An 18444-nucleotide genomic window follows, 5' to 3' on the forward strand; every position below is an offset into this window, starting at 1 on the left:
GTGTACAATAGCTGGCTCTTAGGGGCTTGTGAAAGCCAATTGTTAACTATTCAGGAATTGTGCAAGCAGGTAAACTGCTGTTGGTGACTTGAAACAGGCCATGGTGGGAATATTTACACCGTGGAGATGGGCAAGCGCTACCTGTCAGGGCAGTGTTTTTGTTTTCTGTTTTTTTGTTTTGTTTTGTTTTGTTTTTAGCAGCATACAACATAATAATAGCAAATACTTAAATTGGATTTGCTGGTGTGCCAGGCTCTGCTCTAAGCATTTTACATCTGTTAGCCCTGCAGCACTGGTTTCTTATAAGCAGGATCGTGATGTGGACTTTTTATTGTCCATAGTACTTTGTACCACAGGGTGACTCAGTGTATTTTTTGTTGCTTTTTTCCTTTTAATGATTGAATAAAAATCTGTAAAACATGCAGGTCAGTGATTTTCAGTGTTCTCTGTGCTTCAGAGAGGGCCCTCTCTACCCTGTATGCTTGGAAGCTCTGGGTAGTTTTAAGAAGTGTCACCTATGGTTCTGAATCACCACCAGGGTTAAGAACTGTTGATATATAGTGTTAACATAATGTGGTTCAATTAACAGTTGACCTGGATAAGGTCACGTTGCACTGGATGGAAGTACATGTGTAGTGATTTTAATTAGCTTTATGACAGGGAGCAACTCGATTTGACATTTCACAAGGAGCCTTTGCTTTCTCCATGCTCATATCCTGACACTCAGACCCCGACACCCCTACTCCAGCTGTGTGCAGGCCCCTCAGTTTCTGAACCTGAGTTGCCCCCCATTCCCTCTGCATTCACCCAGCGAACTGCTGCATCTAAGTATCAGTGTAAACCTCACTACCCAGGAGAGATTTCCCCCGCTCCTCTGCCTCCCTCTTCTCCCTAAAAGTATGACATGTTATCGAAACCTGTTGTGGGTTAATATCTGTAGAAGAAGGGTCAGATTGTTCAGTGTGTCCTTTTGGACACTGTGCAGGTTGACTCAGACCACTGTTCTGCTCAGGCTCAAGTGTACCCAACACTGGCCAAAGAACACTTCGAGGTAGAATAAGGTTGGACCATCTACCTTTTGTGCACTTTTTGTTTGGTATGTACAGTTCTTTTAAAGTTAGCCAGCACTTAAAAACCAGATATTTTACTCAAAAACCTAGCATTTTTTGTTGTTGAGAAATAAGATCTGTCAGCAGTCAACAGAGTATTTATTATTATAATTATTGTACTTGCTTCCAGAGGCTTTCTTTGTCCTTTGTCTTTAGATTTTTTTTTTTTAATGGTTTTTGTGTATGTGTGTGTGGAGAAACAAGAGTAATTACCTGTATCTGATAGAGGCATCATGACTTGTTTAGATCACCTTCCTGGTCCCCATATGTATTTCCCTGACATGGGGCCTTTCTGGCCAGAATGGACCAAGGATGGATGGATAGAGTGGTCATCATCTTTATCATCTTAGTGATGTATTAAATAAATTTAAAAAGCTTTGTCAAGTCTTAAATTATGATCTCCAACCCATTAGAATTCAGGAGTAGGGTTAATAATTGTCTTTGGTTGTATAATTGTATGCTGACAGTATAATTTTGAATGGGACAGCTACCTGGGGCATGCAGGGGATGATAAATTGCTTGTGAAGGAGAATTATACTGCGGAACTTCACAATTACAGATATTTCCTTCCTCCTACCTGCCCCCATCAGCAATTCCATTAGGGTTTTAGGTCTGTGACATTAAGAATGAATAGTGGGTGTTATATTTAATCTGTTTTTCTTCCCCTTATTTGCAGCTCATTTATAATAGCTTTGCCCAGTTCCTAGTTAAGGAGAAAGGGTACAATAAGGAATTGCTCAATGTGACCCCAGAGGATTGGGATTTCTGGTAAGTTCTTTTTTTTTTTTTTTTAAGTCTGTACATTTCCTGTGGTTCTAATTGTTACTGATAAAACTATAATGCTTTCTCTTCTAAGAAGATGGAATGTGAAATGTGAGATTGAGTCAAAGGACAAATGCCTTCTATATTAAAAGTTTTGTATTTAATGAATTAAAGTGTTTTCTACTTTAAACAAGTTTAGACTTGCCTAATTAAATGTGAAAATAAGCTAAGAGCTTATGTGACTAATTTGGATATTTTCATATAGTTTAAGTTTGTCATAATAGTTTCAGAGGTTAGTAAGAACTGTTTCTAAAATTTACATCTTTAAGAAAAAGGTTTGGTTTACTATCTTTTAAGAACTATAAGAGAAAAGGAGGAATCATCACGTTTTGAGTAAGTCTGAATTAGGACAATTGGTTTTCTGTCATTTAGTTCGACATTCCTAAGACTCTTACTGGGAATTCCCTTCCTGGGTTAGGACTCTCAACTTCCCAAAGCTTCGTTTGTCTTCCTCGTTTAGATAACAAAACAAACAAATATCCTAAGCCACTTTAAATTGTTCACTTTAAAATCAGGCCAGGCAGGCGTGGTGGCAATTCTGTAATCCCAGCACTTTGGGAGGCTGAGGTGGGCAGATTGCTTGAGTGTAGGAGTTGGAGACCAGCCTGGGCAACGTGACGAAACCCCAACTCTGCAAAAAATAAAAAATAATTAGCCAGGTGAGGTGGCACGTGCTTGTATTTCCAGCTACTGGAGAGACTAAGGTGGGAGGATTGCCTGAACCCAGGAGGTCCAGGCTGCTGTGAGCCGCTGATCATGCCACTGCATTCCAGCCTGGGCTACAGAGTGAGATCCTGTCTCCAAAAAATATAAATAAATAAAATCAATAACAATACTAAACCACATGAAAAATGCCTACATTATGTTGATCTAGTATGCATTCTTTTGATATTTTGTTAGTCTTTTTTGATGTAAAATTTTTGTAAAAGGAAGAAACAGTAACATGTTACTATATGAAATTACTGACTCTGGAAATTTTACCCTGAACAAAAGTAAATAATCCTTCTAAAGTACCCTATCATTTTTTGTTTAATTCCCTTGGTATTTGGTAGCCATTATACCACTTTGCTTTTATTATTCATAATAATGAATCTGTACTCACCTTTCTCCCCAAATCCCACAAGTCTTTTACAGTAAAGGAGCTAAAACAGTATTTGACTTTCTTTTAGTGGTTTTCTTTTTATTTTATTTTATTTTATTTTTGAGACAGAGTCTGGCTCTGTCACCCAGGCTGGAGTGCAGTGGCGCGATCTCGGCTCACTGCAAGCTCTGCCTCCCGGGTTCACGCCATTCTCCTGCCTCAGCCTCCTGAGTAGCTGGGACTACAGGCGCCTGCCACTACGCCCGGCTAATTTTTTGTATTTTTAATAGAGATGGGGTTTCACCGTGTTAGCCAGGATGGTCTCGATCTCCTGACCTCGTGATCCGCCCGTCTCGGCCTCCCAAAGTGCTGGGATTACAGGCATGAGCCACCGCGCCTGGCCATAGTGGTTTTCAATGATATGCCTTGTCCAGATGGCAAGTTCTTGTAACCTGACCTAAATTGAGATGAATTCTAGAGTGTAGGAAAGACTGGCTAAGTGCTTAACTTGTAGAATATAAATGTGTGTGTGTGTGTATGTGTGTTTTATTTAGTGGAAAACATTTGTACATTTTAACAAAGTCATGGGATGATGTTCAGGTTCTTTTTTTCTCTTTTGAGTTTTAGATTTATCTTTTGAAAAGCCTAAAGATTTTACAAACTAAATATGCTGTCCTTGTTTACCTATATAACAATTTTCCTTTTATACCTGCTCAGTGATAGATATTTAATTTTACAGTTCTTAGATATTCTTAATTGTGTGATTAACATATCATTCCCCTGGGTGGCAGAATCCCTTTTTAGCATTATGATGTTTGGAAAATATAGGTTGTTATTTCTTAGGTTAGCTAAATATATGAATTGATTAATAATCAAACTTTCCTATTTCAGTTGCAAAGGTTTGGCATTGGATCTAGAAGATGGGAACTTCCTTAAACTTGCAAATAATGGCACTGTTCTCAGGTAATAAAACTTAGTTGTGAAGTCAAAACTTTACCTTCTCTGAGACACTTTATTACTGAGTGGCATATGACCCTTACAGTATGGGTTAAATATGATTATTTTAATTAATCAGATGACAGATTGTCTGTCTACATGTCTTTGCATGAATTGTTTAAGCCATTTAAATATGAATTTGTGAGCATTAGATTTAAAGGTCTAGTTCCTTTAAGTTTACATCATTAGAAATATTTGTAGGACATACAATAGAAAGTTTATAACCTGCTACGTCTCATTGACCACCCCTTCTGGCAAAAGAGCCCAGGAATTTTACTGTTTTAGCTGACTGTGTGGCTGCCTAAAATAAAATTGGGATTCTTTTTGTTAAGGAAGAAAGAATGGATATTGGGTAGGGGTTGGTGGTCTATACCCACCACCCTCTCTTTCTTCATTTATCCAAATTTGGCCCCGTCATGCAGGGATCATGTTGTGTCCTAGCTCCTTTTGGAAGTTTTTCTGGACTGTTCCAAGTCTCATCAACCTCTTCCTCCTCCCACACTCCAGGCTGACTTTCTTTACTTCTCTCCTCTCTGAGTGGGCCCAGCCTCTCAACGGTTGCTAAGGGTATGATAAGCAGTCCAGAAGCAGCTGCTGTCACTGCTCTGTCTCTCACAGGGCACCAGGGAGGGAGCATCTGTTTTTTCTCCAGTACTAATAGTACAGGCAAGTCAACATGGCTATGAAGCTATACCATTTATTACATACACAAACAGGATCAGAATCAAAGGAGAGAACTCCCAGACCCCTAATATGTACTCTCTTTTGATGCATCATTCTTTTTGCATGATGCAAACTCCCTTCACACTTTCCCCCGACCTTCCCCTAAGGTGCATCTAACTAGAGCAGGTGTAGCCCCACCTTTGGTATTTTGTAGTTTGTTTCCATGTTTATTTCTCAGGCATTGAGAGATAGGGTATGTGTAAACGCAGCTTTGTCTATGACCTTTAACTCTTCTGTCAGATTCTCACAGTGTTCTTGGCTATCTTCAACCACAGTTAAAAGAATGAAAAGCTTTCTACAATTTTGTTTCTTTCTCTCTTTGTTCTATCTGTCTGTCCCTGTCCCAGTACCCCTCCTACAAGGTCTCTCTCTCTCCATCCAAGTCCTGGCTAACCTTTAGTTTCTCCTGAATTTATTAGCATACCTCCTTGATGCTTTCTTTCAACCAATGTAGTAGATTCCTTCTCTGATCATATTTCCCATTCAGGATTCTTTGATCTTTACATATAGCTTTCTAAAATGTTAACCCCTTTATAAAAAGGAGCCCATTTGTGATTTTCCCCCATTTGCTTTTCTTATTTTATTTCTTTTTTCCTTCATATTATTTTGTTGCCACATTATAATACCAAGAGAATAATACTCTCAATCATTATAATTTCTCATAATAAACTACATTAACATTTCAACTAGTTCCTATAATGAACTACATTAACATTTCAACTACAGTAGTCCCTCCTTATTCTCGGAGATTAGCTTCCAAAACCCCCAGTGGTTCCTTGAAATCATGGATAGTACATATCCCTATGTGTACTATGTCTTTTCCAATGATAAGGTTTAATAGATATAGTAAGAAAATATAAAATATAACAGTAGAACTCAGAATGCTATGCAGTTTAAAACTTACGAATTGTTTGTTTCTGGAATTATGCCCTTAGTATTTTTCAACCCAGGTTGACCACAGGTAACTGAAACTGTGGGAGAGCAAAACTGGATAAGGGGGAACTACCATATTTCTCTATAGCATAGGATTCTCTTAACTGGACAAAAGCAGTATTTCGAGCACAGAAAATACCTACTTTCTTGTCATGTTGCTCTGTTTTTCCACATTTCTCTTCGATTTCCCTATTTGGTTTTAGCCATGCTGTGTCCTTGAGTGGGCAGGTTGCTCCTCATCTTGTCTTCACAGTCCTGCGTGCTCACAATGATCCACCTGTGGGTGCCAGGTGCTTCCTGTGCCTCCTATGGGCTCAATGGACTCATGCTTTGACTCTGGTACCTACTGCTCTTTCTCCAGTGCTGCCAGAACCAGCTTCCCACTAATCCACACAGTTGTTTTCTAATTGCTCCAGGTATGTTCATCTTATTTGTGTAGTTAAATGACAACTTCTCTAAAAAAGGGTGGTATCTTATCCAGTGTTGACCTCAGAGTGAGTATCTCCTAATCACCTGCTACTTGATGGATTAAAGTGGGGAAGTGCTACAGCTGCCCACAGAAATGCTTTACAGAATCCTAAACAGGGAGGCACCCAGTTGAAAACAGAAAAAATACATATGTTTTTGTTAGCTCCAGTGGCAACAGGGATCAACAGTCACAATGATAGAGGAAGGGGCATTCAAGGAACCATTAATGAGCAATGTGCCTCCTCTCTCAAAATCAGGGCAAGCCATGGCACCAAGATGATGACTCCAGAGGTGCTGGCAGAGGCATATGGCAAGAAAGAGTGGAAGCACTTCTTGTCGGACACTGGAATGGCTTGCCGCTCAGGTATGACTCAAATGAGGCAGCTCCACCATCCGCTCCCTGTTTGTTTTGTACCCTAAACCTTTGATGTCAGGACAAAGAAGACCCCCCTTTCCCCTGCTGGGCAGGATGCCAAAGGGAGCAGCTTCAGCTTTATAGCAATAGGATGTATTTTTTCCAAGTGTATTTGACTTCAGTTTGGCAGATGGTTCAAAATACTGTTCACAGAAGATTTTATTGGCACTCCTTTTACCTGTACTTGTTCTGGTTTAAAGATTAGCACTTAGGAATAATACAATCCTTAGTTGTCCTGTATTTATCAGTTTTGTTTTGTCCTCAATCCTTACTTTTCTTTCTCCATCTCTGATTCCTCCAGGCATTCACATTACCTACCACTCCTATTTTCTATGATTATCTTCCTTACTGCCAGTTTAGTATCATCTGCCTTTGTCTCTTATTTTCCTGTTTTCCAGATGATTTTAACTATTTTTATTTTCTACTGCCTTTAAAGAGTTTCACCATGGGTAAACATGAAATGATTTTTCAGAAATGATTTATAGACATAGATGTGCATAATTAATAGGGAATAGTTAAATGTTTTTATAAACAGACCTTATTAAAAATCCTAATTATTAGTTTTTTTATTTGTTCCAATTTTTTTGACCATTTTGCAGTTTTCTCCCACACTACAGTATTGAATTGCACCTTTTCTCCTTCAGAGAATATAGTAACCTGAAAATAGTTGCAATTACTCCTTGTTCCTATTGTGTTTGCTTTGTTATATTTGCTATCTTTTGAGAGTTCTGTTTTGTTTGCTTGTTTGTTTTTATAGCGAGCTGAAAATGTCAGGAAGTATGAGTGCTCTTGATAAAATTAGTTGATAGGAGAAACTAAGATTTCACACTGGGGTTAGATATAGAATGCCTTTGTATACCTATCAAGTCAGATGGGAGGAAAGCCTCTTACTCAAATGATGGTCGAGAACTGCTGTTGTCTCTCCAGATGTAGGCAGGTGTAAACAGGCTCTTCCTTTCTCCTGGAAAAGCCAGGCACATAGCTGAGTGTTTCACTCTGAAATTCATTAAGAATCCAGAGTATTTTAAAGAATAAAGTACCCAGCTGCTAAAAGAGCATTCACTCAGTAAGACACATCTGTTTACCCACTGTTTCGCCCACTAGAGAGCGCTACCTCTTGGAATCAGTAGCTTCATCTGGCACTTACTTGGTCAGGAGCCTTCTGAGAATGGTCCCGGGAGTTTATCTGTTCCTACTTGGGTTAGTTAGGGAAGTGTTTCCCATCCAGGTACCCAGTGGTCAGGTTGTGACACATAATAGAGGCCCATTGTTTTTGCAAAATGAGGGAGAGCTAATGCCTTTAAAAAATAATATGAGTTTTTTTAAATGTAGTATAGAAAAAGGAAAAAAATGGCCTGTGATACCACAGCCCAATTAAAGTTTGTTTACGTTAAATATTAATCTCAGCACATGGTTAGAAAATTTAAATATTATAGAAATGAATAGAAGGAAGAGTAATTGTCTTCAACTCCTGTCCTATTTTTTAAAGGTATACAAAAGGAATTATGTATTTACCTTGCTCTTTTCAATTTACATCTTAGAGATTCTGGCATCAGCACACACACACTAGGTACACTTAGTTCTTCTAAATGCTGGGGTGCTCTGCAATTCAGTGCCTGTATCGTGATATATTTAATCAGGCTCCTAGCAATGGACATTTATGTTGTATCTGGTGTTTCACCATTACAAACAAGCCTGTGGTGATGTTTTCATGAATGTATATTTTGCACTTTCATACATATATCTAGGATAAACTCCTAGAAGTATACTTGCTCTAAAGATATACAGGTTTAAAATTTTGGTAAATATTGCCAAATAAGTCCTTTATTTTCAGGAACTCCAGTTGATTTTATATTTGTAGCTTTCTTCTACCTTTAAGTATATTAATCCTCAGAGTTAAGAACAGAGTTGTAAAGTACATTCCCTATCAGTACATTTAGGAAATTTAAAGCACTGAGGGATGTAGAGATGTTTAATGACAACTTGTTTGATAATCTCTTTTCGGGTTGTTGACCTAACATAAGAACAGTGTTCCTTGCCAGGTGATCTCCAGAGAGCAAATCCCTTTGAACTTATCTTCCCCAAATGGTAGATTATGCAGAAACAGCTTGGTCTAGTGGAAATCACAAGGGGCTTAGTGCCAAACAGTCCTGGATCATATTAGCTCTGTTATTTGCTGGATAAAGTGTCTCTGGTACTAAGTCACTCTTAGCATCAGTTTTCTCATCTTTGAGTGGAGATACTACCACCTTTGCAGAAGTGAGAACCTTTGTTAACATAAATTGTTCCTTTCCCCTCAGTCCTTCATTTGCCATTCTACCATGGCCACTAAGACAAAGGGAGTAGGGTTGGTAGTAGTTTCTTGGGGAGCAGTTTTTCTCTGTGTAAAACTTAATGGTTATAGGACTTGATCTTGATTCAGAGGCTTGTTTTGTTGAACTGGGCCCACTAACCACTTCATTAGCAATGAGCTGTCTCTTCTATACAGAGGTGGACGTTGAAGCTTTCATATGGTATAGTGTCAGAGTTTGGGTGTTGGGTGAGGCATTGCAAGCAGCCTGGCCCAGTTAATAGCTCAAGGCTGAACAAGCCCTTGTGTCCACACAGCAGACATTCAGCCCAAGTTCAACAGTCAAATGACCTTAGCCTCTTGCATTGTGGGTGAAAACCAATGAGCTCTTCTCATTAGGTTCCCCCTGAATTATTTAATTAGAACTCAGCCCTTACTCAAAATCAATAGTTCAACTCTTAGACTGAATTTCATCTATTAGTACCCACAAAGGAAGAAGAATGGGAGGAGAAAAGCAAGGGTATGTAACTGGCAATGCCGGGATGCTTCCTGCTCCAACAGTGCCTGAGACAGCTGACCATGAAGTTGGGTCAGTCTAGTGTCAGGCCAAGCGATATGACAAAGTGCAGATTAATGAACCTTGGGAAGCTTTACCCACTGTCCTAAGTCTTGGGAGTCCTGGAGTGTCATACAGTCCTACAGCATAGCAAAGCAGAGGCAGAAAAGCACATGGCATATCATCTTCCTTTTTTTCCAGATCACTGGTTCTTCACACTGCCTAAGCCATCCTAACCTTTCTTAGGAATTAAAAACAGCCTGAGAGGTTCCCCTAACAATTCAAGCTGTGAAAAAATGAAAAACAGGGAGACTATATCAACCAAAATATTTTTAACTGAGAGAATGGACACAAACTGGCACAGCCATTTTGTGAACTAACAGAAAGAAAACTTTGATTTTTTTTTATACATTTTAAAATAAATTTACAGGAAGAAGTAAGAGGCAGAAAACAATATTCAGAGGAACAGAACCCTGGCTTCTGCATATGGTTTTCTTCTAATTTCCTTATAATACTTCTGCATTCCAAAGTAATCTATTTGCTTATTGGATTACTCATTCATTCATTCAGCAAACATCTATTGAGTGCTTAGAATATGCTGAACACTGTGCCCAGTCAACGCTAAAGAACAAGACAAGTGTGTTCCATAACCTCATATACATAGCTTACAAATTGGGGGAGGGGGGGGAATCAAAATCAGGTGATTATAATGATGTATTCAAGCACCTTATTATTAATGTAAAATCTGGCTTTACCTATTGGTTCTGTTTGACTCTTCTTTGTATCAAGCGTTCTCTAGGGAACTGTATGAGGTTGGGTTCCCTCAAAAGCAGAGTGGTTACTCCTGATCCCAGTAGTCAGGAGTGAAGGAATGAGAGGATAAGACATGGAAGGAACAATGGTTGCTGGACTCCACTGGGACTTCCTAGGAGAAGCGCAGAGAATACCTCCTAGAGTTGTCTGTCCATGGAACAGGAAGCAGGGCATTCTTTTACTGGTTCCTGAACCTGTTCTAAATGTGAAGTTTGCCACATGGGCTCCAGAGCCTTTGGGAGAAAGAGAATCGACACAGTTTTGCCAAGGTGGGATGGTGCTATTAGCATAGCAGTGGCTGCAATCAGACGCAGGCCAAGGGGATGTGACATGGGTCATCAAAAGTGTCTGTTCAGGGACAGCAGATCCAAAAGTCACATGTGCCAAAGAAGGGCTCAAATGTAATTCTACCCTAAAGTCATACAGAATAAACCAAATCCCTCTCTTCCACGAAATCTTGGAATGTACCTGTCCCATACTCTACAGTTTTTAAGCACACTGTGTCTTCACATGGCATGATTATATTCTACTTATCACCCCAGTTTTTTTCACATTATACTGAAATTTGTCTTAAATGGCATAAAAATAGAATGCAGTACTCTAGGAGGGGTCAGCCAACCAATCTGAAAAGCACTATTGTTTAGAGCGCTTCATGGTACTCCAGGGTTAGGTAAATTGATTGTTTTGAAATTCAGTGACATAGATAACATCATATGGCTTTTTCATATTCTATTTTATTTTTTGCATATACTCTTTTTAGTTTTTACATTCTTTAAGATGACTAAAATATCTTCGAATACAATGCTTAACTTCTAGATATCATCTTTTAACTTTCTTGTGGTGCCCTCAGAGCTTAAATCTTTCTTAAAAGACAATGACAGCCAATAATGGTGCCACTTTGAATTGGAATGGAGGCTTCTTCAGATAATTAAACAAAATCTAGTGTCTCTTCAGCCATATTCCTGTGTATTTCACATGCATGCAGCATTATGTTGTTCCCAGTTTAAAATTTTGTTCTTTTTTAGGAAAGTATTACTTTTACGACAACTACTTTGACCTGCCAGGAGCTCTTCTGTGTGCCAGGGTGGTGGACTATTTAACAAAAGTAAGTGGGGACTCATTTTTTAAAACTATGATATGTAGTCAGTCATAAATTGGAGGACCTAATTATATATTGCTTCTGAGTTGTGATTTTGCTTAGTTTCTTTGTGGTTTCAGAGCTGACTGGGAAAGAAAAACATGGTGAATTTGGTTCAAATATTTTTGGAAAATTAAATAGCAGTGACCTTTTTTTTTTCTCTCAGGAAAAATAAACCTATTCTCCAGCAGAGGGGGCAAAAGTTTAGAAAAAGAAAAGAAATACAGAACTTGGATCTGGACAAAACATTTTTTTTAGCAAAATTAAAAAGTTAGAGGTGATTAAGAAAATTCAGCATGTCTTTAAGCATTCTAAATAACATAAAATAGAAAAATTGGATGAAATTTAAAAATTCACCATTTTGAACATCATTTAATGAATATAAATTTTTTCTTTTGTACTGTATATCAAGATTAAACAGATCTCTGGTTATACTAGTTTATCCCTTAGGACTTAAGACCTATGAACATCAAACAGATTTATATGTCAGAATCACTTTCCTTTATGCATGCCTTTTAAAAATAACTACTTTTGGGGCCAGGTGCAGTGGCTTACGCCTGTAATCCCAGCACCTTAGGAGGCCAAAACAGGCGGATCACGAGGTCAGGAGTTCGAGACCAGCCTGGCCAATATGGTGAAACCTTGTCTCTAATAAAAATACAAAAATTAGCTGGGTGTGGTGGCATGCACCTGTAGTCCCAGCTACTAGGGAGGCTGAGGCAGGAGAATTGCTTAAACCCGGGAGGCAGATGTTGCAGTGAGCCGAGATCACGCCACTGCACTCTAGCCTGGGCGACATAGCAAGACTGCGTCTCAAAATAATCATAATAATTACTATCATTTTGATAATAGAACCCAGGTAATGCTTTATTTGTGAATCAGAATTACATTTATGTGTTGTGAAAGTTTCCATTGAGCAATAGTTTGGGTATGTTTGTAGAAATCTTAATAACACAAGATGGAGTCAGTTTCTCATTCGGTAGTTACTACAAGGAAAGTGTATCAGTCTTTAAATATTTTGTAGTTTGTATAATTAGATATAAATATCTAGTAGTCTGTCTTTGTTTAGATAGGTCACTGGTTAACATTTTCAAGGAAGCAAAGGATCATAGGGTTGTATATTTTAATGTAATGTTTATTTGCTTTCTGATTTAAAAAAACTTAATGAAAACAATTTACAGTGCAGATTTGGAACCTTATTCATCTCTTCTATTGAGACTTGCAGCTCTTTCATATCGAAATTCAGGTTAAGTGTGCACTGAATTCTAAAGTAACTAGCTTTTGGGGTTTTAGGGCGTCAGTCTTCTTAGTCCCATTGATGCCATAGTATGTTATATAACACATTCTGATATCCCAGAAATTATATAACACTATGAATTTGCTGTGTTTAAAAATATTCTATAATTTTTAGACTTTATAACGAGTGGAAATTTTTATTTTATTTGGGCTATATGAGCTATATTAAAATTTAGTGATATGTATGTGTATATGTAGCAGTGATTTTCGTGGAAGATTTCTTTTTAAAATCACATTTAGAAGAATGATAACTTTATTATGTTTTGTAAAATATAAACTTATATCAGAATATAGTAATACAGATGCTCCCTAACTTATGATGGGGTTTTTTCCTGATAAACCCATCGTTAAGTCAAAAATACTATAAATCCATTTAATACACCTAGTTTACTGAACATCATAGCTTAGCCTAGCTTATCTTAAACATACTCAGAACACTTCCATTATCCTACTGTTGGGCAAAGTTATCAAAAGAAAGCCTATTTTATAATAAAGTATTGAATAGCTCACGTAATTTATTGAATACTGTACTGAAAGTGAAAAACAATGGTTGTATGGGTACTTGAAGTTAAGTTTCTACTGAATCTTCATCACTTTTGTACCATTATAAAATAAAAAAATTGTAAGTCTAACCATCTTAAGTCAGGGACTGTCTGCATTGTAATTGTTTGCCAGCATTTTTCACTATGCTTAAAAACTGAATTATTATGTTTGTTTCATTTGGAATTATTTTTTCAGCTGAACAATGGTCAAAAAACATTTGATTTTTGGAAGGATATAGTTGCTGCTATACAACACAATTATAAAATGTCAGCTTTTAAGGGTAAGTATTGTGAAGAGGGGCCTTCTAATACGTGTTTGTTAAGCTATGTTTGTCTAGTGAATTAGCTGAAAAGTAGGTACTTTGCTGTGTATCTTACTTAGGATTTAATTTGAGCTTAAATATTATTATAAAGTTGGTTCTGACTACATTTTCAGAGGTCCTTTTATTTGTGCTTCTTTCATGGCTATAATTGCCCATATTCCAAGCTGTGCTGTTACACTCTCCTTTACCATGCCTGCCACGAGGGTCATTCTGTGAGTTCCCTAGAATTGAAGTCCAGTTTTGCTTTTTCACGGCCTGGGCATAAGGGTTGGTGACTTGTAACCATTAGTGTAGTAGTTATAGACAGGTGGGCAAAATGTCTGCCGGCAGAAATTTTGTTCTTGTTGCTTAAGGAACAAAACTGGCTGACCCAGAGTGAGGGCAGAGATATCACCAATCTTGAGCCCAGAGTTTTACCTTTCCAATCACAGCTTTGCTTGGATTACACAAGATTGCTTCTAAGGAATAAATAGATGCCTTTATAGTATGTTACCTCAGTGACTTGAGCCACATTGTCCTGATTAAACTAATAGGATGATGGATTCTTAAGAGTAGTATTTTTCAGCTTGGAAAAAATGTTGCCTTTTGATTGACATAAAAAAATTGCTTGCCTTTTTAAAATGTAATTCAAGCCATCAAAACAATTTTAAATATTATAACTAAAAACATGTCAAGACAATAAATGGTAACTGCAGAATATTTGTTCAAACTGCATATTTCTCTGTCACCTGCTTCTTTCCCTCCCAGGAGAAAATTACAACTTTGGGGTGATTTTGTCATTTTTCTATCCCTAGTCATCAGCCCTTGACCCTGACTCAGATTGCATGTGGTTTTGTGGGTACCTCTTCACAGTCAACACTGAGTGGTTGGGTCTGTGGGAATAAAGATGCATCACCAATATAGGGACATATCCATGACAACTGTAAAAGCCACCCATCACTTTATTGTCCTACTTTTTTATTAACTTTGAACAATGAAAAGCCTTGAAAGAATGGTTGAGAACAGCAAATTGCTGCTTTCAAATTAATTCAGCCTAAAAATCTATTGATGTTATTTTATTGCATCGTAAATAAGGAGTAGGTAAAACATTTTGTGCTTTAATAAGTGAGGCACAGCTTAAAAGTTTTAAACAGCAATATAAAAATACAGTACAGAGCATAAATAAATAATATATCTCCACTTCTAGTCGAATTTTGAAACCCTCAGTGTTAATTATAACTTCACTTGAATGGGAGGCACAAGGTACATGTGCTAATGTTCTGTAAATCCAGAAAATCATATCACATAAGATTCAATAAGGAATTAAAGAAATCAAATTAATCACACTTGTGTTAAATAAATAAGAATAGGTCAGATACCTGTTTCCAAGTTATGCTGGGTATATAAAAAGCTTCTCTGCAATCATAGAAAAGTTTGAAAAGGTTCATTGATGAAAGCACCTTGCATTTCAGATGAACTTCAATATTTTGGGGCTTTTTTATATAAGAGCTTTAACAAGTATATATGCACCTGTATATTTGAATAGATATTGATGAAAGGGGCCATACAGGCCTCAGAGTAATGCACCATCAGAAATATTTTAGGGGATACAGTGTCTTTTAAATTTGAATATTCAAGTATTTAAGTTCTACAAAGTTATATGATACCTCCTGGATGTTTCCTAGAAGTTCTCATATTCATAGTTAGAAACAGGCTTTTTTAAAAAGGAAATGCCGAGTTTCTCAAATCAAATTTCACATAACTTAGAGCTCTATTTCTGTTTTTTTTTTAATTTTTTTTTTGTTGTTTGTTTTTTGTTGTTTGTTTTTAACATAGCAGGACTTCTTTGGTGATATTTTTTAATATTGGAGAAAACCTTAAAGAGCCTTAAGATTGCTAACTAGAAATTCAAGAGAGGCTTCACATACGTTTTTACGTTGCTGCTCACTTTTCAGGGGGAAGGTTTGTTGGTCTGATAGCTCAAATCTGTACTTCAGAAAATAAAAATTACATTCTTTTCAGCCTACCTCCATATGCATTTGGTAGGGTGGGGTAGAGCTAGAGAATGCTTTTTCTAGCACAAGATTTAGATTAGCTCTGTGGGGTGTACTCACATTGGAGCCACTAGGAATCCTGAGAAAGAGGAGTGGACATACTCAGAGGAGTATAGGCCATTTGACTCGGCATTGGGAAGCTGGAGCCACACCTGGTCATTTTCTGTGAGATCGATGATGGCACTCCCTGAAGCCTGATCCAGGTAGCCTTTGGTGTATTCATCATAGGTGTACATTACAGGGGTGCCATTCTTATACAGGCCTACCCAAACATGAGTCCCTTTCACATGCACGTGGTATGAAAAATAGTATATTCCTGGTATCCGACAAGTAAAGATTCCAGTCCTTGGGTCATAATGCTGTTGCCTGTTATACAAAATTTTATCAAATGGTATGGGAGTTCCTATTGCTGGGTAAGCTTTGGAGAGAATAACAGTAAAAGCAGACACAGGCATTCCTGTTACCCCCTGGTTGGCACTAACAAGAGGGGTCCCAGAAAGACTGGGCCTTTGGCCTGCCTTTATAAAACCCTCAGGCATGACTGCTTGACCTGGTGGGCCTGGAGGCCCAGGGGGCCCCGGAAGACCAGGCTCTCCAGAGTGGCCTCTTGGACCTGGAGGCCCTGGTGGCCCAGTGGGTCCATTGAGGCCCTTAGTTGCTATGCCAGCTGGGCCAGGAGGACCGGGACTTCCTGGATCCCCTTTAGACCCAGGGAATCCTGGAATGCCTGGTGGCCCAATAGGGCCTCTAGTACCTGGTATTCCAGGGGCACCTCTGGGGCCAGCCTCTCCATTGTGTCCGGGCATTCCCTTTGCTCCTGCTGGGCCCACAGGGCCTGGGAGACCAGGAGGTCCTCCAACTCCAGGATCACCTTTTGGGCCTGGTAACCCTGGGTTACCCTTAGGACCATCGAGACCTGGTTCTCCTGGGTACCCTGGTTTTCCATCTGACCCAGGGGAACCCCTTTCACCCTTAGCCCCAGGGTATCCTGCAGGCCCAGCTGGCCCTGTCTCACCTTCAGGGCCTGGAAGACCATGGTTACCCGGGATGCCTTTTGGTCCTTGGGGTCCCATATTCCCAGGGGGTCCAGTCAGACCTGGCTTCCCAGGAAGACCTGCTGGCCCTTGTTCCCCTTTGGCACCTGGACCCCCAGGAAGGCCAGCAGGTCCTCTTTCTCCCTTCAGGCCTGGCAAGCCTGGTTTCCCAAAGCCAGGAGGCCCTGGGGGCCCAGCTATTCCTGCAGCCCCAGGGAGACCTTTTGTTCCTGGAATCCCTGGCTGGCCTGGGGCTCCAGCAGCTCCTGGCTTTCCAATGCCTTCTGGCCCTCGTTCCCCAGGAGGGCCTTGGGGACCTGGTGGGCCAATTGGTCCTATTTCTCCCGGAAAACCTCTATCACCTTTGATGCCTGGCTGTCCTGGAACCCCATTTTCACCTCTTTTTCCCACTCCAGGAGGGCCAGGTGGTCCCGTGGGACCCTGAGGGCCTGGAAGACCCCTCTCACCTGGACGACCAGGAGCACCATATCCCATTTCCCCTTTCTGTCCATTCATACCAGGGACTCCTGGTGCACCCTTTTCTCCAGGAAAGCCCCTGGGTCCTGGGGCTCCTGTGGGTCCCTGTTGTCCAGGTTTTCCTGACACAGAAATTCCAGCCGGTCCAGGGATTCCAGGTGGTCCTGGTGGGCCCCGGGGTCCTGGTAGGCCAGCTGGTCCAACATCTCCTTTTGGTCCATATGGTCCTCTCTCTCCTGGTTTTCCTGGGAGTCCTGGCACACCTGGTTTCCCTACAGCTGATGGTCCCGGTGGTCCTGGCAACCCTGGCTCTCCTTGGAGTCCAGGACTTCCGTAGCCTGGTTTTCCTGGTGGTCCGGAAGGACCTGGGTGCCCTCGAGGTCCAGCAGGGCCTGGTGGACCAGGAATACCTTGCTCTCCTCTTACTGCTATACCTAAAAGACACACCCAACACACCCACCCATAGAAGGGGATGGTTAGTGACATTAAAGAGAATCATTGCCTTTCAAACTATGAATTGGGACACGATATTTCAGCATCATTTATTCCATGTAGACAGAACAGTCTGAAATGGTTTTAGATTATATGTTTTATACTGTTTTAAAAAACTCTGCTGGAGAAGATGGTTTCACAAAACCATGGCTACCATAATACTTTTATCCCATGACAGTGATTCATGAAAATGAGCTAGGATTGAAGAATTCCTCTAGAATAAGTGCAGTGGAGGTAAATTTAGTACATTTATTTTGGGAAAATCATGTACAGAAAAGGCAGAAAAAGACAGTGCAGAATAAGTGAGAAAATGTTTAAGAACTATAAAAAATTTTCCCTCCCAAAGCTACCCTGTCAGACATAAAAGAGAAACAGAATTAATTCTGATTTACATTTGCCATGCCTCTGCTGAACACAGGTTAGATTTTGGTTGATTTACTTTTACCTCAGAATATACTCTGAGCTCTTATACTCTCCATTATTGACTTAAAATTGAAACAAAGAACTAGAGAATTAGACATAATAGGTGAGGTACATAAAATAGTATTAAAGTACTTACCTAAATACAAATATATAGTGTTTGATTTCATAGAGCTGTGAGTTCACTTGACCTGATAAACTAAACTTAAACTAAAAATCATAGTGCCTGTGATGTGAAAAATGCGGCTGGGCCACAAGTATGGGGAAAGCACAGGGTAGAGATGTTTCTGAGATTTGGAAAACATTTGGTGTATATAAATGCAGAGCGAATCATTAAAATAGATATGCCGAAATAGGAAAATAATTGTTTCAGATTTAGATTTTTTTTTACTAATTAGAGTTATATTTCAATTTGAAAACATTGATTAATATAAATACATAGAGCTTTCCCCATGGATTTTCAGAAAATGACATCAGGAAAAA

General features: G+C 39.3%; 2 protein-coding genes across 3 annotated transcripts in view; one reads left to right on the top strand and one right to left on the bottom strand.

Annotated features, from left to right (window-relative positions):
• NT5DC1 (5'-nucleotidase domain containing 1) overlaps positions 1 to 18444 on the top strand; it is a 144820-nt gene that overhangs the window by 3729 nt on the left and 122647 nt on the right. For both annotated transcript variants that reach the window (XM_003827561.5, XM_063605433.1), the window contains exons 2-6: positions 1786 to 1877; positions 3904 to 3975; positions 6390 to 6496; positions 11232 to 11311; positions 13379 to 13463. In XM_003827561.5, the coding sequence (XP_003827609.1) occupies positions 1786 to 1877; positions 3904 to 3975; positions 6390 to 6496; positions 11232 to 11311; positions 13379 to 13463 (436 nt within the window). The remainder of the gene's footprint in view (positions 1 to 1785; positions 1878 to 3903; positions 3976 to 6389; positions 6497 to 11231; positions 11312 to 13378; positions 13464 to 18444) is intronic.
• The window catches only part of COL10A1 (collagen type X alpha 1 chain), a 47226-nt gene continuing 43327 nt past the window's right edge, over positions 14546 to 18444 (bottom strand). Inside the window, exon 3 of the mRNA XM_063605431.1 lies at positions 14546 to 17483. Coding sequence (XP_063461501.1) covers positions 15595 to 17483 — 1889 coding nt within the window. The 3' untranslated portion in view covers positions 14546 to 15594. The remainder of the gene's footprint in view (positions 17484 to 18444) is intronic.

This window comes from Pan paniscus, chromosome 5 (assembly GCF_029289425.2).
Source record: "Pan paniscus chromosome 5, NHGRI_mPanPan1-v2.0_pri, whole genome shotgun sequence".
NCBI lineage: Eukaryota > Metazoa > Chordata > Mammalia > Primates > Hominidae > Pan > Pan paniscus.